Source organism: Gobius niger, assembly GCF_951799975.1.
Source record: "Gobius niger genome assembly, chromosome: 6".
NCBI classification, from domain to species: domain Eukaryota; kingdom Metazoa; phylum Chordata; class Actinopteri; order Gobiiformes; family Gobiidae; genus Gobius; species Gobius niger.
The window spans coordinates 3,478,008-3,505,138 of NC_136857.1; the positions used below are offsets into that span (position 1 = coordinate 3,478,008).

General features: G+C 40.1%; 1 protein-coding gene across 1 annotated transcript; it reads right to left on the reverse strand.

The window, feature by feature from the left end:
- Positions 1 to 14,122: 14,122 nt before the first annotated feature.
- tfcp2 (transcription factor CP2) lies at positions 14,123 to 25,605 on the reverse strand. Its single transcript, XM_079558826.1, has 15 exons — positions 25,437 to 25,605; positions 24,227 to 24,378; positions 24,073 to 24,149; positions 22,925 to 23,030; positions 22,738 to 22,844; positions 21,796 to 21,948; positions 21,611 to 21,721; positions 21,441 to 21,529; positions 19,732 to 19,783; positions 18,599 to 18,692; positions 18,439 to 18,529; positions 18,207 to 18,307; positions 16,407 to 16,549; positions 16,266 to 16,317; positions 14,123 to 14,331 (listed from the first exon to the last, which is right to left on the reverse strand). Exons 1-15 carry the CDS (start codon positions 25,556 to 25,558, stop codon positions 14,294 to 14,296), a joined length of 1,488 nt encoding a protein of 495 aa, XP_079414952.1. The 5' UTR covers positions 25,559 to 25,605; the 3' UTR covers positions 14,123 to 14,293.
- Between the last annotated feature and the right edge of the window lie 1,526 nt (positions 25,606 to 27,131).

The window sequence follows — 27,131 nt, forward strand, 5'->3', positions numbered from 1 at the left end:
TGTTCTTTAGTTCTGGTACAAATCTGGTTCAGATGAATTTTGATCCAATTCCGTGTTTAGAGCAGTGTTAATTTCGTCGACTAAAATATTTAGTCTTAATTTTAGTCAAAGTGATATTTTTGACGACTAAAACTGGACTAAAACTAAATTAAAAGTTTCTCATGAGACTAAAACTATGATTAAAATGTCCAGATATTTTAGTCGACTAAAATAAGACTAAATAAAAATGAAAAGGAGAGACTAAAATCATCCAAACTTCTATTGAGCGTCTGAAAGAGCCTCAGATCATGTAAATTCTCTGCCAAAGGATCAGCTCTGAGCTTTGTTCATGTGGAGCAGCTCCATGAAGCAGAGGAACAAGATTAAATATGATTATAATGAATATTATCAATATAAGTCGACTAAATAAGTCTTAATTTTAGTCGACTAAAACTAGACTAAAATGTAAAAGTTTTTTGGCTAAATGTTGACTAAAATTAAATTACATTTTAGTCAAAAGACTAAGACTAAAACTAAAATAAAATATGTTGTCAAAATTAACACAGGTTTAGACCTGATTTAGCTTTAATTCAGTTTAGGTTTTGGTTTTGTGGTAAAGTCAGATACAGGCCCTGGTTAAGACTTTTTTAAGTAGCATGCACTTCTTAGATTAGTTTTATCTCATTATACTTTATGGCTGAACGACAAAATTTCATATTTCGATAATCATGCCCGATATCTCGATACGATAAAATATAACTATGGTTAAGGTGAAAACCAAACATTTTTCAGAAAAAATAAAAACATAATAATAAAGAGTGCAGCTTTATTGTTGAAAATCTATTTCGTTTATATCTTGCTTTTTTTCGATTTGAATGTTCTGAATGTTCATATCTCGATTAGGGCTGAAACGACTAATCGGTTATTGAAATAGTCGACAACTATTTTAGTAATCGATTAATCGTTTTCTGGTTCACACAGACTCAAATAGAGCAAAACTGACATGAAAATGTAGTATTTTTGATGAAAACCTACTTTGTTTTTACAGTAAGGGTCTGTAGTGTTTTGTATATTGTAAATTTCATAAATATCCGTCTGTGTCTCGTCCAATCAGAAGCAGAATTAGCGCCAAGAGCCTCCAACAAACATTTACTTTAAGCTTCCTCCATCAACACGTCCTCAAGCAGCGCCACTTTAGCTTCACGTATGTGATGACTTTTGTTTGAAAAAATCCAATTTTCCTACACCATTCACAGCCAAGCGATTCATCGATTAATCGTAAAAATATTCGATGACTAAATAATCGTTAGTTGCAGCCCTAATCTCGATATCAATATGATGACGACATATCTTTCAGCCCTACTTTATACTTCTTCATAAGTAATATTATAATGAAGTATCTGTATCTGTATCTCTCCTACACGTAAGAAAATACTTTCCATACATTTTTTGAGCATTTTCTTTGGGTAAATGAGGATTTGCACATTCATTTTGCTCATTGTTTCGTTTTGTTCCTAATGATTTACGTCACAACTGAAATAATGCACTGCTTGACCAAAATAAGTCGCATCCAGGGCTCAAATCGGGAAAGACTGGTCCAGGAGCATGAAACAATATTTTAACCCCATTGAGAATCTTTGGGATGTGCTGGGGAAACGTTTTGCGCAGAGGTCACACTCTCCCATCATCAATACAAGATGCTGGTGAAACATTAATGCAACACTGGATCTTTTGACAGAAGATTGCAGAAGAAGAAGGGGTCAGGCAGTTACTCAGTACTCACAGCACTCAGCAGTAATCTATTTCTCCAAGTATTTTTTTATTTTCCTTTAACCCCTTAACTCCCACCTGAACCGAGCACATTTTCTCCAGTTTGGCTTTACCCCAATCCAAAAGCTTCTGGAAAAAAGCTGTGAAAAAGCAACAAAACTGAAAACAATTATGGAAATGTGACAAAAAAGCGAGAAAACATTGACAAAAAAGTGACGAAAAATTGATGGAAGAAGTGGCAAAAATGTCACAAAAATGTCAGAAGAAATTGAAAAAATTTTTATGAAAAATGACAAAAATGTGATAAAAAATTGTCAAAAAAATTGCAAAAATGTGACAAAAAATGACAAAAATGTGATAAAATGTGACAATTTTTTTTTTTTTTAATTTACAAAAAAAAATGACAAAAATGTGACAGAAATTGACTAAAAAAATTACAAAAAATTGACAAAAAATGACTAAAAAATGACAAAAAAGTTACAAAAATGAGTTGAACACCCAACAAAAAAATGATGGAAATAAAATCTGATGACGTGAGGAAAAAGATCCGCCCGGTTCAGGCGGGAGTTAAGAGGTTAAAGGTGCATTAGATGTTAATAGTGCGTATTTGACCTCTTAGTGACCCAGCGGCTGTATGTGTGGTTAACCCTTTACTTTCCACCACAGAGACCTCTATGATGCTCCAGGACCAATGGCTTCAGGACATTTCTCTGCTGAGGAAACCATCTCTATGGTAACGCATACATTCAGCAGAGAAAACCTACGAGAAACCCAAAAACATGCCTGAAGTGTTGCCTTGGCACATTCACGTATTTTTGAGTAATCTGTAAAAACTCTGATGGCGGCCATTTTAGGGACAGGTTTGCCTGAGTCCTCCTAGGAACGCCCCCACCTCCTGGAGACGCCTCCGAGCTTTCGTCACCAGCCGAGTAACCAACCACTGCCCCTCAGCAGAACCCCCTCCCCACTGATGCCACAGACAGCGTGTGGAAGGGGCGTGTCGGAAAGGCTCAGAGGTTCTTAAAGAGACAGAGGCCTATTTCAAGACATTCACTACAGCCATTTTGAGAGAGACATTTTATACAAGGCAGTTATTCTAATTTACTGCATTTACAGACCAACAGAAGGTTTGCTCATCATTGTAGTGTGATATAGACTGGTGCTATGTGATTGAAAAAAGCAGAATACCCCCTCTTTAACTTACATAATGCACCCTTAATTATTTGGATCACTACTTTTTACTGAACTGGTGTAAAATGATCTTTAAGTAATGTTACACTTACTTGAGTATATATTTTGGCTACTCTACCCGCCTCTGAATCTGATTTAGTCCCAGTATAGACCTGGATTCACAGTTCTTCCCAACATCTTTGTGGTTAGGTCCTGATTTAGACCTGGTTTATCACCTCACATTCAAAGTAAACGTGGAAAAATACTGAAAACCAAACCCAGCAGATCAAAGAAACTACTAACCTTTTTTTTTAAATAAATTATCCAGGAATACACCTCAGTCCATTCAATCCACATCCATGTGTTAAGAATCCACCTAAATTAGTCGGCTCTTTTAGTCTCAAAAAGTCCCCAAAACAACAGCCCAAAGTCCCACCGCGCAGCCGTGTTCCCCGTAAACCGTGTCCAGTCCCGTCCGTGTTCTCTCACGTCGAGGCCACGTTCGGTCGAAACAAATATGACCCGATCTTCTGTGTTGTCTCTTTAATCTGTATTCACGCTTCATCAAGCTCACAATCCCACTTCAGCGTCGCCATGGCAACTCTGCAAGCAGCCTCTGTGAACAGCCTTGACGAAATCCTCCGGCGGCTCGCGATGACAGGAGCATGTAAAATATACGGACCGTCTCAGACCTTTACACGTCTGGGCGGTCACAGACGCCGCCGCTCTGACATGGCAGGTCATGGTCACAAACTGATTTTACATGTTTATCGCTCACACAATCATTAAAGCAGAGCAAATAGGCTGCGGCTTTTGTAGTAACTTATTATCAGAAAGCTGGTTAATTTTAAAGAGCAGCCTGACTTAGGTCCTCTTTATGGCTCACACAGCTCATGGTTTGTCAACAGGTTCAATTTTACAGAAGATCAAGGCACAAAATCTCATAGATCATTGTTTCTCTAGTACAAATAGTGCACTGTCACAATGCTCGATTGATTTATTGGTTTATTTCAAGCCCATACAAGGGCTGGGTACACTTAAAGAGGGGGTATTCTGCTTTTTTCAGTCCCATAGCACCAGTCTATATCACACTACAATGATGACCAAACCTTCTGTCGGTCTGTAAATGCAGTAAATTAGAATAACTGCCTTGTATAAAATGTCTCTCTCAAAATGGCTGTGGTGAATGTCTTGAAATAGGCCTCTGTCTCTTTAAGAACCTCTGAGCCTTTAGACACGCCCCCTCCACACGCTGTCTGTGGCATCAGTGGGGAGGAGGTTCTGCTGAGGAGCAGTGGTTGGTTACTCGGCTGGTGACGAAAGCTCGGAGGCGTCTCCAGGAGGTGGGGGCGTTCCTAGGAGGACTCAGGCAAACCTATCCCTAAAATGGCCGCCATCAGAGTTTTTACAGATTACTCAAAAATACGTGAATGTGCCAAGGCAACACTTCAGGCATGTTTTTAATGAGGGAGTGACATAATAACATGATGTCAAGCTTGAAAAAGTCCATTTTGCATAATACCCCCCCTTTAAAGGAACAGGCCACAGTTCTTCCACACTGTGATATGTTCTTACCTGAGCTTAGACGAGTTGATCTGTACCTGTCTGGTCTTTGTGCCCGTGGAAGAGCTTGGTCGCTTCCAAATACGTGAATGTGCCAAGCCAACACTTCAGGCAACTCATTTTTAACTTTTTTGTCATTTTTTGTCACATTTTTATAAAAATTTTTGTAATTTTTTTGGTCATTTTTTTTGGTCATTTTTTTGTCAAGTTTTTTGTAGTTTTCTTGTCAATTTTTGTCACATTTTTGTATTTTTTTTTGTCAATTTTTGTCACATTTTTTCGTCAATCTTTTATCCAATTTTTGACATTTTTTGTCATATTTTTGTAAAATTTTTTGTCACATTTTGGTCATTTTGCTGCTCTTTTCACACCTTTTATCCAGAAGCTTTTGGACTGGGGTCAAGCCAAACCTATCCCTAAAATGGCCGCCATCAGAGTTTTTACAGATTACTCAATGAGGGATACTTAATACTTAATGAGGGAATGACATAATAATGTGATGTAAAGCTTGAAAAAGTCAATTTTGCAGAATACCCCTCCTTTAAACGATACCAGTCTGGTATGGGGGGGACAAAAAGCAGAAGCATCTAAAGAATAAAAGTATTGAACGCAGGCACCAAAAAATACATATTTATCTTCAGAGACCAAGTTTTGATGCTTGTTGGGTCCAGGAACAGCAGTGTTCATCTCAAACTTAAAATGAATAGTGTTTTATGGAATAAATGATCATTATTGTTCTGTTTGTAGATGATAAATATTTTTGTATAGGTCGGCTATTGATAAAGGTATCGTTCAGCTATTGGTATCTTAAACCAAGCATTGTTAATCTGAAAATAATGTCACGTTACCCAGCCCTACATGTAATAACTTATACATTCATGTGCACAGTTTTACAGATATGTACCTTGTCATACATACACACTGCTGTGCAAACCTTTACTTCATACCAAACAGCTCAAAAAGGAGAGAAGAACAACTTGTAATCTGCTAATCCGTGGGTTTACATTCAGTGTGCCTGATGCACCAAAAGTCAAACATTACAGCTTATTCAATTATTATTCTGATTTTACATTACGATTATAGTTTATAAGCGTCTTGCAGTAATCCTCACTTTGTCCATGCAAGTAAAACTAGATAGAGCTGAGCCCGTGGTCCATTTATCTCTGTTTCACACAAAGAACCACATTTGACCTCCCGAAAACCACCACCAAACCTAGATCCAGATCGGACTAAACTGTCGCTAAAATAGGCTCACACTGCAGTGAATTCTGTCTGACTTGGATTTAAACACACATTACTTAAGTATGAATGCAATTATCTTCATGAAAATCACTCCGGTTTGCTCTGTATCATTTTTACAGGCAAAACTCGTTTTTTTCTAGTTTTCAGGTTTTGGGCCAAATTGGTCTCTGAACATATAAGCTTTCACCCGGAAACAGAAAATATGCCTAATCTTCACAATGACATGTTTAAATATTGCGCTGATTCAATGTTCCCCCATAGACTTATATGGGAGAACACAATTTCAAGGGCCTTTTTCTCAAAACACATTTTTCTGTCATTGTGGCGACACTATGTCCACGTCAGTTTAAGCTTCCTCAATCAACATGTCCTCAAGCGGCGCCACTTTAGCTTTACGTATGTGATGATTTTTGTTTGAAAAAATCCAATTTTCCTACACCATTCACAGCCAAGCGATTAATCGATTAATCGTAAAAATATTCGATAGATTAATCGATGACAAAATAATCGTTAGTTGCAGCCCTAATCTCGATATCAATATGATGACGACATATCTTTCAGCCCTACTTTATACTATAAAAGTGGCAAAAATGTCACAAGAAATTGACAAAAAATGTATGAAAAATGACAGAAATGTGACAAAAAAAATGACAAAAATGTGACAAAATGTGATAAAAAATGGACGAAAAAAATGGACGAAAAAAAGTCAAAAAAATGACAAAAAAGGGTTGAATACCCAACAAAAAAATGATGGAAATGTCAGACTTAAGACTTCAAATTTTCCAGCTTTGGACTGAACAATACTTGGAAGATTTTTTCATAAGGATTTTTTATTATTTAATCCCTAAACCCCATTTATTGAGTTTTGAATGTCCATTTTTTGTTTGTTTTAATCCACTAAAAAACAGCTTATTTTAAAACTTAAACAAGAAATCCTAAATCCGCTCTGAAAAAGTCTCGGCAACTCATTCATCAATAAAATAAAACCATGAATTTGAATGTAGCTCTATCCATTATTCAGATTTCGCCGCCGATGGGTAATTTGGGGCATTTTTAGGCATAAAACACCTTGTTCTTATAAGAAAAGATAAAATGACAGAAAACTTGCCATGTATTTTCTTCTCACATTTATACCAGTGATCTTCAGCAAAAGTTTCAAATTGATATCTGTAAATACACATTTTTTCCCCCTATTCACCTGCAGTGTCTCGCCTTAAGAGCCTGTCAGAAAGGTATAGCCTGTGGGCGGTGGATTATTCAGAGTGAGTTGTAATGACATATTTATGACTGACTGACAGCTAATGGTTGGTCAACACCAGCCCTGTGTTTCTGGTGTGACATTAACAGGCTCACCATGAACAGACAGAATCCTGGGAGCCCGTGCACCTTTAGCTCCACACTGCAGCTGCGTGTTTGAAGGAGGTTAGATGTTATCAGACTTTCAGACCACCCCTCCCCTCCATGGAAGAAAAAAAAAAAACCCTCACTGGCTCACCGGTTTCTACGCACCCTCACGCGCACACACACTCACACACACAAAGGCGCACAATGGCAACGCGCCCGGCGAACGCAACACTACACCCTCTTACCTGGAGGAGAAGAGGAGGAGGAGACCCTTATTCCAGTCGTTTCTTTCTGGACATGAATCTCGCGACGCCCTATACGAGCAGTTCTGTGTGATCCCAAAAAAAAAAAAGAAAAAAAGAAAAGCACTCTCTGTGGAGCGAGTGTCCAGCAGACGGGGGACCGCGCGCACCGAGGCGTCAGGGGGTTGTCAATGTGCGACGCGTAAAAGTCACCAAACGCTCTGACCGCGTTGTTCTGACCCCGACAGCGGCTCGGCTATGATGGTGACAGCTCACAGGACCCGCAGGGCTGATAGAAATGATGCATTCCCGTCTGTGTAGAGGGCAGACAGCGGGATGTGAGGACAGCTTTACAGATTTTGCTCCAGGTTTTCTGCGCACGGCGTTTCAGTTCTGTGCACGGACCGGTGTCTCCACGGGGCAAGTCTTGAATCGGGAGAAAGGGGAGAAATCTGCTGACATCTGGGTTCATTTAGCGGATCCTCCAGGGGTTCCGGGCCGGGCTGGGTCGAAGTGCGTCCCCCTCGCGGTCCTCTCGCTGTAGCGCGGGCGCGTTGGCACCGGTCGGCGTCGGTCCGGTGCAGGATTTTCCAACGAGAAGACGCCTTTCTCCCCCGTTTCGCCCCGGCCCCGGTTGTTACAATGTAACAATGGAGGAAGATTTTTTTTTTTCCTGCCCCTCGCAGCGCTTTATATACTCCCCATGACGTCACGGTCACGGGGTGCACCGGGGAGCATGCCGGGAGATGTAGTGACGTGGCCATTGACTTGCTTGTGCTTTACTGTCGGTTCTCCTGCGCAGAAAGCACAGGCAGAGAAGTGAAAGTCTATGGATTCAAACACACAATAGAGGGCAGCAGGGGGAGGGAAATGGAGAGTTCAGCTTCTTGACAGCCTGGTGGATGAGGCTGTCCTTCAGTCAGTTTACCATACCATACCAACTTTATTTATAAAGCACTTTAAGAACTGTACAGTTGGCCAAAGTGCCGCACACAGAAACAGATACAAATATTTACAGTAAAAAAAAAAATGGAGGAAAAAGTAACAACAGCAACAGCAGGCAACCTCAATTTGCGTTAAACGCCAGAGAAAAATGCGGTTTTAAGGAGAGATTTTAAAGCAGGTAGAGACAGGTTCCACAGCCGCAGGACGGCAACAGAGAAGGCCCGATCTCCCCGAAGTTTGCGCTTGGTTTTTGGGACAAACAGTTGCAGCTGATCCGCTGACCTGAGAGCACGAGAGGGGGGGGTAAGGCTGAATCAGGTCAGACAGATAGGAGGGGGCGAGACCATTCAGACTTTTAAAAGTAAAGAGAAGAATTTTGAAATCAACTCTAAATCTGACTAGGAGCCAATGGAGCGAAGCTGAAACCAGTGAGATATGGTCATGTTTCCGAGTCCCTGTTAGAAGCCGAGCTGCAGCGTTCTGGACGAGAGCGCCCCCTGGCTCACACCAGCATAAAGGCCGTTACAGTAATCCAACCTGGTCGTTACAAAGGCAGGTATTACAGTCTCAAAATGCTGCCTTGATAAAATGGACTTCAATTTTGACAGTTTTCTCAAGTGGAAAAAACTGGACTTAACGACTGCGTTGATTTGTTTCTCAAATTTGAGTTCAGGATCGACTCGGAAACAACCGGCTTGATAAAATCCGACAAAAAGCCAAGGTCAGGAGGGGGGCAATTAGGGCCACGAGGGTCAAAAACCATGGCTTCAGTTTTGTCCTGATTTAGGCATAAAAAGTTAAGGGCCATCCATGCTTTGATATCGCTGATGCAGTCGAGAAGGGGCCTAACAGCATGTGGATCACCCTTCTTTAAAGGCAGATAGATTTGACCGTCATCGGCATAACAGTGAAAGGATATGCCATGTTTTCTCAGAATGGAACCAAGTAAGAAAACAATAAAGTTTGACAGTTTGACCTGTCACTGATCGAGACTCCAATAATATAGACAGTAATAAATAGACAGTAGTAGCCCATAAGCCCAGTGGTGTTCAAACTTTCACACCAATTGCCACCTCATAAAATATTATGGGCCACACTCCGGCCCAGATCAAGATCAAATCAGGACTAAAGCGGGTCAGAAAGAAATGTAATAAATCCAAACCAATATCTACACCATGTTTAAATCAGAAAAAAAGACGAGTTGATGCGTACCTGTCTGGTCTTTGTGTGTGCCCTCAGTCACGCAAAACGACCAAAGATGTTGCTAGCATTTGGCCTCTCTCAGTGTATTCCTATGGCTCCAAACGGGGCTGAAGTTGGAAGTGACCGAGCTCTTCCACAAAGGGCACAAAGACCAGACAGGTACGGATCAACTTGTCTAAGCTCAGGTAAGAACATATCTCAGTGTGGAAGAACTGTGGCCTGTTCCTTTAAAGGGGGGGTATTATGCAAAATGGACTTTTTCGAGCTTTACATCATGTTATTCTGTCATTCCCTCATTAAAAACATGCCTGAAGTGTTGCCTTGGCACATTCACGTATTTTTGAGTAATCTGTAAAAACTCTGATGGCGGCCATTTTAGGGATAGGTTTGCCTGAGTCCTCCTAGGAACGCCCCCACCTCCTGGAGACGCCTCCGAGCTTTGGTCACCAGCCGAGTAACCAACCACTGCTCCTCAGCAGAACCCCCTCCCCACTGATGCCGCAGACAGCGTGTGGAGGGGGCGTGTCGGAAAGGCTCAGAGGTACAGCGTGTGGAGGGGGCGTGTCTAAAGGCTCAGAGGTTCTTAAAGAGACAGAGGCCTATTTCAAGACATTCACTACAGCCATTTTGAGAGAGACATATTATACAAGGCAGTTATTCTAATTTACTGCATTTACAGACAGACAGAAGGTTTGCTCATCATTGTAGTGAGATATAGACTGGTGCTATGGGACTGAAAAAAGCAGAATACCCCCTCTTTAAATACTTTATTGTAAGGTAAATGCATGAACAATGAACAGAGGTGGGTAGAGAAACCAAAATATTTACTACTGTGAGTAACTTAGAGAGTAAAAGTCTGATAAATATTTCAATGTCTTATGAGAAACAAAACTTAATGTTATTAATGTGAAAATCCTAATATTTCTAAAGGAAATGCCATAAAGATGTATAAACGGTACATATACATATATATTTCTGGGAAAAAAAGGTCTGTGACATGGGGGCAGCTTTATAAAAACACTGTTGTCAATATGTGGATTTTGCGGCGCTGATAATGAACTTTAACACGAACATGAAGGCCCGAAGATCCACCTTGAAAACAGAGGTTTGTTGGTTCAAAGGGTTCACACAGGCGGAAACAAGTCCAATTTAATGCTTAATGCAGACACACACACACACACACAAATCAGCGCATTCTATTTCATTTCTTAAGCTTTGCCAACTCTTAATGAAACAGAGGAAAGAGAATTGGACAAAACTTCTGAGCAAAAAAAATCTTTAGGTCATTTTCAGCCAAAACTGCTTTTGTTTCAGAACTTAGTTGCCCAAGCTTCATTGTCTTGTGTCCCCCTTGGGCCTTTCAATGGTCCACCTCAGGGGTGTTGCAGTTTATTTAGAAAGTAATTACTTAAAAATGGTATATGTAAGAAAAAGGACAACGTTGCGGTCAAAACAAACCTAAAATCCTCCCAAGGCAACACATCTTACTGAAAAATATAGCTTTTCCTATAAAAAAGTATGTTCAATTTCCCCCTTTTTTCAATCTGAAATTGTTTCAAGTACCCCCTGCTAGGTCCTCGAGAACCCCCAGGGGTCCCCGTACCCCTGGTTGGGAAACACTGCTTTAGATCAGGATTTTGGTATTTTCAATAAACCTGTACAGTAAAAATGGTTGAGCCTTTTCATTATTTTCCAACAAATTCAGATTTAATGTCAGTTTGAATCTAATTCAATGGTTTTAATGACCTTCAAGGCCTTGATTTGGGCAAATACTAATTTAAAGACTTTTATGCTTTTTAACGCGAGGCTGTAACCCCTGTGGACAGTGAGCACACACCAGCGTTCATTTTGACATATTTTAATTTAGTCTTAGTCTTTTGACGAAAATGTAATTTGATTTTAGTCTAGTTTTAGTCAAAAAAATATCTTCAATTTTAGTCTAGTTTTCTTCGACTAAAATTGCAAGTAAATTTAGTCGACTAAATTTAAGACTAATTTAGTCGACTTTGCATTGATAATATTCATTCTAATCATATTTAATGTTGTTCCTCTGCTTCATGGAGCTGCTCCACATGAATAAAGCTCAGAGCTGATCCTTTGGCAGAGAATTTACATGATATGAGGCTCTTTCAGACGCTCAATAGAGGTTTGGATGATTTTAGTCTCTCTCTTTCATTTTTATTTAGTCTTATTTTAGTCGACTAAAACATCTGGACATTTTAGTCATAGTTTTAGTCTCATGAGAAACTTTTAATTTAGTTTTAGTCCAATTCTAGTCGTCAAAAATAACACTTTGACTAAAATTAAGACTAAATATTTTAGTCGATGAAATTAACACTGCCTCATACCAGCGTTGTCTCTGTCACTCCAGTCACAGGCTGGTGTAAGAAAGAAAACTTCAGGAAGACACAAAAACTTTGACTTATTCTCTTGAGATCGTTTCTTTTCATCGACGGTCCTTCTGCTCGAGTACAAACTCAAGTACGGCATTGTGCGTTTGGTAAGTTTTAATGCTGACGTGGAGATGGACACATTAACCCGAACATAACTTTACCACAGTTAAACATGCAGATCTCTTCCATGTTTTATTGGAAAGTACAAACACAAAAAACTGAAACCATAAAGGAGAAAAATTAGAAAATGGGTTTGTTAAAATACTTGTATTTAAAAAAAAAAAAAAATCATAAAAAAAAAGAAACTCATTATTAGTCACAACAATATTGTAACAGTGGCTTTTTTAAAACATGAAATGGAAATGGGAGGAAGCGCATGAACAGGGGTTTGCTGGTGAATCATCTTCTTCTGAGGTTCATAACAACTAAAAGAGGCTGTTCAGGGTTTAGGTGTAGCTGGGAGTGCACAACATATATCACCGAGTTATTGTTATTGCAATGAAATGGTTTAGCAAATTATCGCATTCATATGATTAACGCATCAAACATTGCCATTGTTTTTACAGTGAGCAGCTCTATTCTAACCCCCTTGTTCATACAGGAACAAAATTGACATTTACATGAGATAAAATGGCTTGAATTCAGAATATCCATTTGTGTATTTGACTAGATCAGATTTATTTCATATTGACCAGTTCAATGATTCCATTCACAATATTTTCATTTTATTGACATTTTATTCATTTTTTTGCCCGGTAAGGTAAGAAAACTGGACTATAGGACGTACTTTCTTATAATGATGGGCTGAACGGGTCGAGGCGTAGACCCAACGAGCAAAAAAGGGCAACGCCAGTCACGTGATCGACAGCGTCACTTTGTATCATGTCACGCAGCATCTGGTTCATGTTATTAAAGGAATAGGCCACCGTTTTTACATACTGAGATATGTTCTTACCTAACCTTAGCCGAGTTAATATATCCCCGTCTGGTCTTTGTCCGTGCGCTCTGCCAGGCAAACGGAGCACATACGCAGCCTCTCCCACATGTCATATAGCTCCAAAAAAGCTCACGATAGAAGCTACCAAGCTCTTCCACGTGTTCCCTATTTAAATAAAGTTACGTGAAGTGTTTTCATGCGAAGTATATTTACACAGAAATGTAGCATGTCGATTTTATAAGCAGATAAAAAGGGGTACTATATTGTGAGGCGTAATGATACGAGGAGCACAACGTCCGCGCAGTAACTCCTAAAGACTTCCCCGCTCACTTCCGTCAATAGAAGCTGCGTGACTTGTAGAGCAGCAGAGAACAGTTGAAGAAGCGTGGATAACTTGTGAACGATGCCTTTTACGTGCATCGTGCCGGGCTGTGATAACAAGCAGAAAGTATATAGTGCAGTAATGTTTCACAGATTTCCAACTCACCCCGAACGACGACACAGGACTCAGGACCTCCACCATGAGGTAGGAATGCAAGAGCACTTTCCCAAAATATATTTTCTGCTTGTTGTAAAAGGCTCTGTACAAGTCACGCAGCTTCTATTGACGGAAGTGAGCGGGGGAGTCTTTAGGAGTTACTGCGCGGACGCTGTGCTCCTCGTATCATTACGCCTCACAATATAGTCCCCCTTTTTATCTCCTTATAAAATCGACATGCTACATTTCTGTGTAAATATACTTCACATGAAAACACTTCACGTAACTTTATTTAAATAGGGAACACGTGGAAGAGCTTGGTAGCTTCTATTGTGAGCTTTTTTGGAGCTATATGACATGTGGGAGAGGCTGCGTATGTGCTCCGTTTGTGTGACAGAGCGCACGGACAAAGACCAGACGGGAATATATTACCTCGACTAAGGCTAGGTAAGAACATATCTCAGTATGTAAAAACGGTGGCCTATTCCTTTAAGGTCTGTTACCCGCACTAAGTATGAACCTTATATGGAACAGAAAACAGCTCATTCATTCAGTTTGGTGACAATGTCTGTGGCGAACCAGCAGGTGCCGCTCTCGAGCACCACATACCCTGTTCCGACACGACCGCCCTTCATCGACACCATCAGCACTTTGAGTTCATCACTCTGTAAATAAATCCCTAAAAACAAGACAAAACAACTACTTACACCAACACTAATATTCTGAATTCAAGTAATTTTACGTTATACTTCATTTCTGTGCTTTTTAAAAAGACCCCGAACCAAACAGCAGGTGATGTTTTAGGTCAGCGACGACACGTTAAGGGTCATGTCGTGGTGGTAACAGAGACTCGTGAGCTCAGGAGAGAGAAGCAAAGCGCCTCAGAGGTTCCTTCTCAGAGCGACCGCGGGACTTCCCTTTAGGTGCTCTCCACTCGTCCCGGGGAGAGAGTTCACAAAGTGCAGCTCAAGAGACTGGGCAAGGTCTACACAAAAGAGCAGTTCCTCTCAGATCTTCTGCTTTTACTTCACTTTAGGATGATGTGGTAGCCGTCACTCGTTTCATCTACAGGAGGAGGAAAATCAAATGTCAGAATTAGAAGAAATCAATACACTGTTTTGTGTATATATGGTGGTAACACTTTTGTTCCCCCATCAGCTTCACAATAAGCCATTGTTCATTCCTTTTTAGAGCAGCCTGTTACATTACATATTACAAGGGCTGGAAAGATGTAAGAAATATACCACATTAAATACAGTAAAAAGATGTGTTTTTTTAATCACGATTCTCCGTATCAGTGACGGAGGAAAGTCTAGTCAGAAGTCACGTATCGCTAACATGCATTTAGCCCAAACATTTATATTGTGACTGAGAAGTTTGTGATTAATTCCTGAAGTCATAGTTACTGCACACTTAAAAGCCAACGCACACCGAGGCAAAGAATCCATCTCTATTATTTTCTATGAGAGAAGACACACTGAACCTATGGCGCACAGTAATACTAAGAGGAGGTGTTTATCAGTATGTGTTTTCTTATTGTATAATGTCTAAGATCTTTGGAAAACATGTGACATGTGATTTAAATGTTCATAATGACCGAAGAAAATAAATTAACTAACTAAGGTTACAATGACGCACGGCAACACTCGCCCCTGCACCACGATTTGGATCTGGTGAATTCAGAGGCACCGCCACAGAAGGTAAAACAGGCTTTTTACCTTCTGCAGAGGCACAGACGGGTCTCTGGCCCGGGACAGACGGGGACACTGCTGTAAACTTTGCTGGGAGAGACGAGAAAAGCAGCGGAAAACGAGAAAGCATCATCGGAACTCCTGCAATCGTCTGAGCAGGTAAAAGCGTGCCTTTCGCCACCTCGTTATTAACTTGCAAAAAAGAGCCGGAGCCGCTGCAGATACACGCCTGCAGATACACGCCCGCAGATACACGCACCACTCGCACCATCTCAAACGTTTGCGCTGTTTTAGGATCCACGCTGCACTTTGTAAAGAGCCCGTCTGAATCTGTCCTCTTCATATTAGCTCATACGTGCAGCTGCTACGTATCAAGAACCAAAACAAAGCGCACGAGCTGAAACACGTGCTTTTGCCGCTCGCTCGTATCATTCAGAAGCTACGACGCTGAAGGGCTGAGAACATCCTTCGACCCTCGTGTCTGCCGCTGAAATAGCTTTAAATTTAAACATTTAATAACCATTCTACATTAGCTTTATAAAAATGCTCAGAGGTTTATGTCAAAATGGGTAATTTCTTTTCATATCATAATTTATAGCCTATTTTTCAACCCCTTAACTCCCACCTGAACAGAGCACATTTTCTCCAGTTTGGCTTTACCCCAGTCCAAAAGCTTCTGGAAAAAAGCTGTGAAAAAAGCAACAAAACGGAGACGAAAACAATGATGGAAATGTGACGAAAAAAGTATGAAAAAGTGGCAAAAATGTCACAAGAAGTTGAGAAAAAATTGACGAAAAAATGACAAAAAATTGACAAAATTGTCACAAAAAAATGACAAAAATGTGACAAGAAATTATAAAAAATTGACGAACAAATTTGACAAAAAAATTACAAAAATGTGATAAAAAATGACAAAAAAATGACAAAAAAAGTTACAAAAAAATGACAATTGATAAAAAATGGACGAAAAAATGTCAAAAAAATGACAAAAAAGTTACGAAAATGAGTTGAATACCCAACAAAAAAATTATGGAAAAAAAATCTGATGACGTGAGGAAAAAGATCCTGTTTAAGCCCCGCGTATGGGCACATTAAAGTGGGCCTGTATATAATGCGTTTTGGTGTGCGCTGGCCTTAAGAGTCTTTATCTTTAGAAAGATGACCGGGTATAATTTAAGGCTCAAAGGGACATTATAGAATAAGTATCTGTACAACATCGAAAGCCTGTCTAAAATTGTACAATAAATACAATTCTTCTTCTTTCAACACTATTACACCTCCATTACAGTAGTTACAGCTACGTCGTACCTTTCATCGTGTCCAAAATAAAACATACTTCATCCTGGAAGTTCTGGATCATCTGTAATTCAAAATGGAGACGGCACATTGTCATAACACACATTACAAAGTAAACCCGTATTTCAGAAAAACGAATATTTCTGTTCTTGCCTCATCGCTGACGAGCACATGGATCCCGGTCGGACCCTGTTTGAAGATCTGGTTTATCTGTCTGGGAGAGATGTTAAACAACAGGGCAATTTTCTCCGTCAGCTCCACCGCAGTGAGCTCCTCCAGGTAAATGGCGTGGTAAACTGTGGGCAGAGCAAAGAGCAGGGTTAAATCAATATTAAAGACAGGTTTTCTACTTTTTCTGGCATTTGGGGATAATTTCCAAAATATCTTGATTCTACATTTGTTTATTTAAAATGCTCAATTAATTTAAAGGTTGGGTATTATGCAAAATGGACTTTTTCAAGCTTTACATCATGTTATTATGTCGTTCCCTCATTAAAAACATGCCTGAAGTGTTGCCTTGGCACATTCACGTATTTTTGAGTAATCTGTAAAAACTCTGATGGCGGCCATTTTAGGGATAGGTTTGCCTGAGTCCTCCTAGGAACGCCCCCACCTCCTGGAGACGCTTCCGTCTACATGCCAATCAAATCTTGTACAAAGTCAAGATCTGGACATTTGACATATTATTATGTTTCTTTTTTAGTCCGAGTCTTTTTTAGGGTGTGGTGTTGCATAGCGAACGGCGATAAACCCGTCACTGTCTCACTCTCTGCAGCATGTTTGACAAAGCAGAGCGTCTTCCCATTGAAAGACCGAAACAGTTGAGATTTTAACATTTCTCTGAGTTTTTAAATGGTCAAAATCGGTCCAAGGACGACTGAGAAACATCCGGGGTAAGACTTCAATCTGAGAACCAGGCTAGTTCTTGAAAATTGACTTGAAACAAATATATTTAGGCATTTGCCTCTTCCCACAACGTTAGTGCCAGAGAAGAGGGGTGGAGAGAAGTGGAGAGAGGAGTCAAATCAGAAAGGAGAGTGTTGCATAAACACTCTCCTTTCTCTCCTTTATAACCCTAATTATCTCCGAATCTAGAAAAAAATCCATGATTTTGATCTAAACTAGCCTGTTTTGATTAGGATTTCTCAGCAAACCAAACACAGAATACGCTGTGGTGCTACAAACATCATGAAAAATGGTCTGGATTGTTGGCACTCTACAGCTAAATCCCAAAAACAGCGCGGCACTCAATGTGTTAATGATAGTTTTTATAATTTGAAATACGATTCATTTGTAGATAATTCATTCCTTTTGAAACAGGACTGTTGTTTTTTGTTTATTCAAACATAAATGAAGTGATGCCAGTGACAGATCAACAGACCTATTTTCAGTGTGTTAGTCAGGGATCATATATTCACTTATTCATTTATGACAAAGCACCTGAACAAATGATGAATAATGATGTATCGTATGTTATTTCTGTGAAATATATCGATTATTGCAGTATCGGCATATCGTACGGTAATCGTTATCGTGACCCATGCGTCGCATATCATATCAAATCGTGAGTTACCCAGAGGTTCCCACCACTAGTTCTAGATGACAAATAATTTAGTATAGGTATCGGAAAAAGTACCATTCAGGGATCCGTTTCGTGAACCAAGTATTGTTTAAGTACTGCTATTGGGAAAGAAATTCACAATACCCAGCCCTACACTTGGGACTTGGTATGTTTAAAAACAGTGGACGGCTGGTGAAGTAAAGTAATACATTTTGAAGAGTTGTTTCATCTGCTACCTCTTGTAATGGAGCTACTTATCAACACTAATTGGAAGCCTGTTTTGAAGCAGGGCAGACCGTGAACGACAGAAATTACATACACACACACAGTCTCTGATCCTTCTACAAACTCCTGAGTTTTGATAGTTCTGCCGTCATGACAAGGTGACTGACCAAAGAAAGCAGTAGCGTCGCCATTTTCTTGCTTGGACTGTTGCTCCTGTGACTGCTGAGACTCCTGACACACATAGATGGTCAGTCTGGGACGCACGATTCTGCAAACACGTTCACACAGTTTGGTTAATGGGGATTTCAGATCTTTCAAACTGAATATTTGAGTTTTATTCATAAGGGGAGACTTGTGTAGTTCGAACATTTCCAACACAACGTAAAATCGAGCCCTTACCGTCCCTTTAATGCGTTGAATAGTCGTATGCCGTCAGCCGGGCCACAGATCTGGATGACGTCTTCCCTCGTGAGCTTCAACATGTCGGCCCCTGTAACAAATAAAACATCAGCTTGTTCATCGTGACCCGTTTCCTATGAGCTTTGAGAGTTCACTTTACCTGAGAAGTTAGTGAAAAGTCGACTGAAGGGAGAGAAGCGATTTCGAAGAAGCCACTGTTGAGCTTCTTGCGGTGTTGCCGTGGGTAACAAGTTCTACAAGGGAAATAATAATTAGAGTTAGACGAAGACATGTGTCCAAAGAGAAATATATGTTTGTGAGCTAAATAAGGAATAAGACGCCACATGCTTCATTTACAAGGGAGCTGAACTCTCTCCCTTCCACCTGCACCATTCTTTGATAACAAATGTCCTGAAAAAAATTAGACATGGGATGCTTAATATAAATACATTGTATAGCTGTATGTAATTATAGGTACAGAAATACAAGTCATTTACTCTCCTGAAATAATAAAACCATATGTCGTCCATTTTGGAGCACAGTCAAAGAAATAAAAATGCATTTGTGATTGAGATTATTATATAAGGCAATGGATTTATAAAAAATAAATAATGGGTCTTTTAGTATGAGCAGTTATACACAATACATGTTCATGTATAATGACAACACCACACATACTACACACTCACACCCCCCATGTCCCACCCCTACTGTCCAGGCATGGTAAAAAATAAAATAAAAAAAAGAACAGACATATTTGCTCATTTCCTCCGTCAGTGACATCTACAGAAATAGCTTTGGATACATATACTTATGTAACATTTATACTGTATTTGGAATACATATAACTATGTACTGTACATACATAGTTATTACATACAATCAAAGCATTTGCTATCAAGTTTCATACAGTAGCTGCTTTTTATGTAACAGGTTTGACCAACATGAGATATTTTGGCTTTTGGCACCGTGGATTCGAGCTGCTGAGAGCTCCAACTGGACAATGTCTTTAAATGATGAGAGCCATTGCTCCACACTCAGGGTTTGTCTAAGTTTCCATCGACATGGGTGATGGGGGGGGGGTATATGTGCTGCATATGGAAATGTTATGTAAACCTGATAACCCGCACAACTCAATAAAAACTTGATCACAAAAAAAAATAAAAAATAAATAAACATCGGTGCGTCATCATTTCCCCTGGAGCCATTAGATTAACTTCAGACTCAAACCAGTTTTCGAGACATTGCTCATAAATGTAAAAATATACTAATTGGAGTGAAACCCAGACTTACGTCTGCTGCTGGGACAACAACAGGCTCAGGCTGGTGACTGGGCGACCCATTTCTAGGGGAAAAAAACAGTATGTTAGAAAGCTGCAGAGGCATTCAGGAACAGGTTAAATACACAGGACAAACTTCTCTCTGGGGAATCTTAACAATGACGATTGTGTAATATAACAGAACATAAAAGCCTGGTTTAATATTGAGGTGGAGGAGAGGCAGGGATTATATGGTTGTCTTAGCACTTAAACTGTCAAGATACAGGTGTCTGGACCTGGTTTGTAGTTAATGTCTCTGTAATTACTGATCTATATCCATGTGAAACAAAAACAGGCATAAAGTTCAGGGTGGTCTCCGTCAGTAAAAATAAACTAGGCTAAAACATTCTACATTAGTGATGCACGATAATGCCAATTTGAACCGATAACCGATAATTCCGCATGTCCCAATACCGATAACCGATAATGACACCAATAATTATGTATATGTATTTGCACTTTATTGTTACTTCAATGTAACAGTTCACAGTTCTGCCCAAAATGTATTAACTCTACCAAGCAACATACAAGTGTATAAATATAAATCAAATAATGAGTTTTACTTTGGGTTTGAGTCTCCACCTTTTTCTAAAGCTCTGTTTTTTTACAGTTCCATCATCTGAGCAGGTCTGACTCTGCTCATCTGTGTCACAGCTTATTAAAAAAAAAAAAAAAGAAGAATATTACTACTACTTCTTCCTTCCTAGTATTTTTCTTTTTGTTGACATCATACTAATTAATTCTTATTTACAATACTGGAATATAGACAGTATTGCAGTATTTCACTGAGTCTCGAGGCGTCTCTGACATGAGAGAAGTGATGCCAAATCTGTGACAGATTCAACTTTGACTAATAATACGATACTACAGCACAAAAACAAGATATAGCGCTTCAATCGTGGGGCTGTCGTGTGTATTTGATCAGAAATACGAAGATAATACATGGGCCGATAATTACCGGCGGCCGATATTATCGTGCATCCCTATTCTACATGCATTAAATTCAGCAGCCGCAAGATATTCAAAGATTACTCCAAACATGTATGCAACATCCCCCTTCAAGCTACAAGATGAATATGTAAAATGTGTTGACTCAATACCTAATGTGGGAGCCATTTCTGCAGTTCGTTTCCATCTACACCTATTCATTCATTTGTTTATTTGTTTGGGACATTGCATATTAATGAACATACAGAGACTCATGTAATTTGCATCCGTTGTCCCAGGCCCACACTCTCAAACACACGGTCATTCATCCTGGGCTATTGTACATGTTTGTAGTGGTGGGTAAACCTAAAACGATCCAGTTTACTATAAGGACCAGGCCCCACCCGTTTGGAATCAGTTGCCAATCGAGATTAGACAGGCTCAGTCTCAGCCTTTTCTTCGCTTGCCTTTCAAAATGTTTGATTTTATGTATTATTGTTTTATTATTATTATTATATATGTGTTTAGTGTAGAAGCACTTTGACGAAGCTGTAAAGTGCTTTATAAGTAAAGTTGGTATGGTTTTTCTGCTTGGCAATTTCTTTCAATAATACAGTAATTATCCCATAGACAAACACACTTGCCCTCCATCTGAAAATCTAACATTGAATTCAGGAAAATCACCAAGTCCCCAATAACTTGTAGTCATTTCAGTTCATCATCACAGATTAACAGAAGTGATATTATCTTCCTCACCCTTCAGAAATAGTGAAGCTGTTGTGTGAGCTGTTAAAGCCTGGAGATGGCGAGTTGTCCACATATGTCAATTCCGGCCAAGGAGAGCACTGCCAAAATAAAACAAAACACCACAATTTTGAGCCGCTTTATGAAGGAGGCTGTAATGTTTCTAACGTAAAAGCTCTCACCTCTGTTAGTATCGTGGTTTCATACGACGGTTGATACTTCTCCTTTTCTTGCGGCGCCCTCTTCTCCATCTTCTCCCTGTCCGTCTTCTGCTTCCTGTCTGCACCTTTCGGCTAAGAAAAAGCCACATGAGAGTTTAGAGCTTTTGCACTTTACTTACAGGTTTATCGTTATGTGAGAGTTTTACCTTAAAAACTTTAATTTGACAAGAAGCGGAGTGAAGATGTTCAGTGTATTCTCCACTCTCATTCTCTTTAAAAGTGTCTATTTGAACCCGGAACGGAACGCCTTTCTCTCCGCCATGTTTGCGCATTGTAAATTCTGTGCTTATGCAATGAACCTAAATAAAAAATGATTAATTAGCTCTCACAAATTTAAAGGAATAGGCCAGCGTTTTTACATACTGAGATATGTTCTTACCTTAGCTTTGACAAGTTCTTTAGGACCTGTCTGATCTTCACCCGTGCCTTCAGTCACGTAAACACAGCGCAGACGGCGTTAGCATTTAGCCTCTCCCTCTCTCCTCTATAGCTCCAAAACAGGTCAAGATAGAAGCTACCAGCTCTTCCACGTTTTCCCTATTTAAATATGGTTACGTGAAGTGTTCCACTACAAAGTGCAATTACACAAAATTAAACTATGTGGATTTTCTAAGCGGATAAAAGGGGGAACTATATTGTAAGGCGTAATAATACCAGGAGTAATTTGGCATCCGCACAGTAAAGTGAAGATTACTGCGTGTATTTTGAACTACTCCTGGTATTATTACGCCTTACAATATAGTTCCCCCTTTTATCCGCTTAGAAAATCCACATTGTTTAATTTTGTGTAATTGTACTTTGTAGTGGAACACTTCACGTAACCATATTTAAATAGGGAAAACGTGGAAGAGCTTGGTAGCTTCTATCTTGACCTGTTTTGGAGCTATAGAGGAGAGAGGGAGAGGCTAAATGCTAACGCCGTCTGCGCTGTGTTTACGTGACTGAAGGCACGGGTGAAGATCAGACAGGTCCTAAAGAACTCGTCAAAGCTCAGGTAAGAACATATCTCAGTATGTAAAAACGGTGGCCTGTTCCTTTAATGTGCAGGGAAACGTTGAAAAAAGCAGTAGAGTGAGTGCTTGTTTTACCTGGATAAAAACTGAGGTTCTTTTTGAGGGGTCCCAAAGGAACTCCACAGTGTTTAGTTGAGTAGGGTTAGCCCTCGGGTCAATCATGCCGACCGACATGGGAATATCTGTAAGACAATTGCACTGTCAGATATTTAAATGAGAAATATTTATCTATTTAGTGTTGAATATCTTAGGATGAGCTCACCAAGGTCAAGTATTCGATCTCCTGGCCTGTTCCAGCGCCAGCCCTCCAGCTGCTGATGCTCTGTGTACTGAAGGCGCCGGTCGTGAAACACAACACGGATGATGCTCTGGAATCGAGAACATACATGTGTGAAACTGATAAAAACTGTCAAATTCAATTTATCGCAGTTCAGATATATTCGCCCTCAAATGAGCACAGACGCAGCCAAGCTTTACATGCATGCGATATTTTCACACCTCACATATTGCATTACAACATGGTCTCTATCAACCAACACTGCGTTAGTGCCGCTCCAAAGCCTTCACAAACAGGCACTGAACATTTTAGATAAAAAACCTGTTTCAGTTTAGTGTTTAAAATTCTTCATGATTTGGCCCCACAGCCCCTGAGAATGTTTGTGAAGTCTTGTGACGAAGCAGAACGTAGAACAAGGCGAGCCTCGGCCAGAGGAGACGGCTCTGTGAACTTTAGATCCTCCACGTTTGGACAGGATTGTTTCTCTGTAAAAGCTGCAGGGATGTGGAACTGTTCGAGAGAGCAGCACTTTACACCAGTTCAAACTTAATCTGAAGAAGTGGTTGAAAGACGGTCAGATTTGTGAGCATTAACACGGGGGTAGTAGTAAATATGAGAAGGTACACATTTTTAAAAAACTGTATATAATTGTAATTGCTATTGTAAATACTGTAAATATTGTATCTGAATGTTTGAGGTGATCCTTTTGCCGGTGCCTTATATCAAAAAATAAATTAGATATAATTTTGTTTATTGTGTTTTGTTTCTTACTATTATATTTCTATTTGTTTCTGTACTGTAGACCTTTTGTGAAGCACTTTGGTCAACAGCAGTTGTTTTAAATGTGCTATATAAATAAATTTGATTTGATTTGATTTGATTTATGTATTTTATATTGTGAGCGAACTCTAAAGTCAGATGCTCATTGGTCACTGTTTAAACCTGCCGTCCCTCTGCCTCTGCCCAGGGACGACAGATGAAAATTAGCCTGTAGCATCTCTGATCTGTGCAACACATTTGTTGTGCAATGTCCCTGTCAAATAAATAAATAAATGAATAAAATAAATAAATAAAAAACCCTAGATACAATACAAGCATGTCTTACCACAGGAACCCAAAAGAGTCAAACATACCTTCACCATTTTGTCAGTGATTTCGGGAAGTTCACCAATTTTACGATTGTCAAGCATTCGAATTTCATAAGACTGGCCTTTAAACACAAAAGTCAATGTTCCTTAGAGAGAAAGCAAACATCTACGGTTGCAATGTATATTTTCTGAGACAGACCTTGGTTGAGGTAGGTGAGTGTTTCGTCATGCAGTTTAACTGCTGGGGAGGTAGCTGCACACAGGACATACTGAACAGGAAGGATCTTATTCTCCGAGTCAGGAGGGAGATTCGACTCTTCTTGTTTGAAAATGGGGAGGGCCAGAACATCACTGGAAAAAAGAGACAGTTACAGACAGACGATTGTTGTGTATGTGATGCTACAGAACAAATACTACAGGTGCAATGCTATAACAGCCACAATACAAGGAAAAATAAGACACGAACAGAAGTGTGACATAGGCCACAGTCTCCAAACAGGCCACCATTTTTACATACCGAGATATGTTCTTGCCTGAGCTTAGACGAGTTGATACGTACCGGTCTGGTTTTTGTGCGTGCGCTCAGTCACACAAAAAGACCAAAGATGTTCTTAGCATTTGGCTTCTCCCAATGTAACCCTATTCACCTTATTCCGGAGGCTCGCGTGGGCGCCGCCATGAATTGTGCCCGCCCCTTTCTCCTATGTGTTAACATGGGGCTGGAGAAGTCCACATAAAATCAGTCACTACAGGAAAACAAAGCCGTTTTCAGGTCGCGCAGAGAAACGCTGCAGTGTCAACATGTCGGTGCAAATGAACATCGGTCATTTTACACAAATCAATCGACTAAACATCAGATTTGAGCGGAGAATATTTTCCCTCGTTCTCCGTTTAAATGAACGGGCTTCGCGTTCGACCGGAAGTGTCTGGACAACGGAAGTGCCGAGACAACGCAAAAAGTGGGCGGGGCGGAATAAGGTGAATGGCTCCAAATGGGGGTGAAGTTGGAAGCTACCACGCTCTTCCACAGGCACACACAAAGACCAGACAGGTACACATCAACTCGTCTAAGCTCAGGTAAGAACATATCACAGCATGAAAGAACTGTGTGCCCTCAGTCATGCAAAAAGACCAAAGATCTTGTTAGCATGTGGCCTCTCCCAATGCATTCCTATAGCTCCAAACAGGGGTGAAGTTAGAAGCGAGCAAGCTCTTCCACGGGAACACGCACAGACCAGGCAGGTACGTATCAACTCGTCTAAGCTCAGCATGGAAAAATGGCGGCCTGTTCCTTTAAACAACCATGCCTGGGTCTACAGTATGTACATTCCCTCACAACTTCAAGCACTGTCTCATATTCAGGGCATTTCAGAAGCACAGTCTGACAGTTACACGTAGCCGCACTGCACCTCATGCTGTAGGCACCAGCTCCCAGCTCTTGGCCTATTCCCGAGAGGCTGGCATCGAAGTCCTGGACCAGTCCGGACTCGATCACTTCATCAGTGAGAGGCAGCTTCAGAGCCCACGCCATTTGTTCGGTGAAGATGACCACACGGTGAGCAGAACACGTCAGGCAGGCGTCGTACCTGTGACCACAAAACCACACGTTATTCCTGAACAAAAACCTTGATAGTAAATAATAAAACTTGACAGCAGTAGTAGCAGAACAAAGGACAAACAGACGACCGCACTTTTGGGAAGTGTCATTACTGGCGAGGGAAGAGTGCTGCTTTAAAATGACGCACGGTTTACGAAGCCTCTGCACAACTTACTATAAACAACACCTTTACAGTCAGAGTTTGTGTGTTCTTTATTATAAACAAAACCCCTACCTTTGGACGAGTTAAAGTTGGCTTCTTACAGCAGCAGTTTCACACCATCATGTCGCACTGGTTCGTCTCGGTACTGAAATAAACATGTCGAGCTAACAACAACCTGGCTGGTGTTGTTGCTAACTTCGGCTACTGAGCTAAGGGCTAGCCCTCAGTGAAAGTAAACAGCAGTCGAGACATACCAGTAAATGATCACATAATCACCCAAAACTGTTCAATACGTGTATCAATTGCCCCCTGATGCGACGAAATGTTAAAATCGGTTTTGCTTTTGTTTGTTTATCCGGGAAAACAACGCTGTAATTTCCGCGTCTTCTTCTATCAAACTAATGCTGAGGCGAGTTGATGCGACTTTACCGCCACCTACTGTTGGAAAGAGTAGGTGCGCTTGTTAAACCGAACATCAATCTTACCACACAGCAAAAAGTGAATAACTAGGTCAGATAAACATCTCAATTTGAGCATAATAATCCAAATTGTAGTTGTTTTGACTAGTTGAGAAGTTCTTGGGCGTTTCTGAGATGTTTCTGACTCGTTTGAATATGTTTCGTCCTTATTTCAGGTCATTTTCTTTGCCAATGGGGTAAGAAAATTGGTCTTATCTCATTGGCAGTTTTACTTTCTTATTTCAAGCGAGATGTACCATAAAACTGGTCTGAAATGTCCTCAAACAAGCAAAGTAAACTTGGTCCGATCAGGAAAAGTGTCTAAATGAGTGAAAACCGCTCAAAACAAGATACATTTCCTCATTTCAAGTCATTTCAATGCTTGATATTCACTTTTTGCAGTGCAGTGACTAAATCTACAATGATGTGTCTATGTGAATGCATTTTTATCTGTTTTCTTAACATTTAAATATGTATTTTTGTTTTGCTTTTAGGTTTTATTTGACTTCTTGGTTTAGTGTAAAGCAGTAGTAGAGAAGCTTTTCAAACATTCTGCTGGGACAAGCCTGTTTTCAGACAATTTTATTGCCATGCTACGAACAAAGTATACAGCATTCAAAAAATAAATAATAAATAGCCTATGCTACAACAAACACTGAACAATTTGCCTTTAGCCAAACTCATTTCTTCTTCTTTTGTTACTTTACAATAAAATACAATCTACAACTTTATTCTTTTCATTTTCATTTGAACTGTTCATTTAAGCTTCCACTTTGACTCAATACGATCATCAGCAGTTCTGTCTCTCAGCTTCATGGAGTCCTGTTCATTTGAGACTGCGTGATGCGAGGGGTGTAATGGGCTTCGTCAGCCACTGCTTCCATCT

Excerpts from the sequence above, each read along its gene's own strand:
- tfcp2 (XM_079558826.1), bottom strand. The coding sequence starts at position 25,558 with ATGGCGTGGGCTCTGAAGCTGCCTCTCACTGATGAAGTGATCGAGTCC. Across the intron at positions 24,150-24,226 it reads ACTCACCTACCTCAACCAAG|GCCAGTCTTATGAAATTCGA; the intron begins GTCTGTCTCAGA and ends TTGTGTTTAAAG. Across the intron at positions 21,949-22,737 it reads GAACCTCAGTTTTTATCCAG|GTTCATTGCATAAGCACAGA; the intron begins GTAAAACAAGCA and ends TTTTTTATTTAG.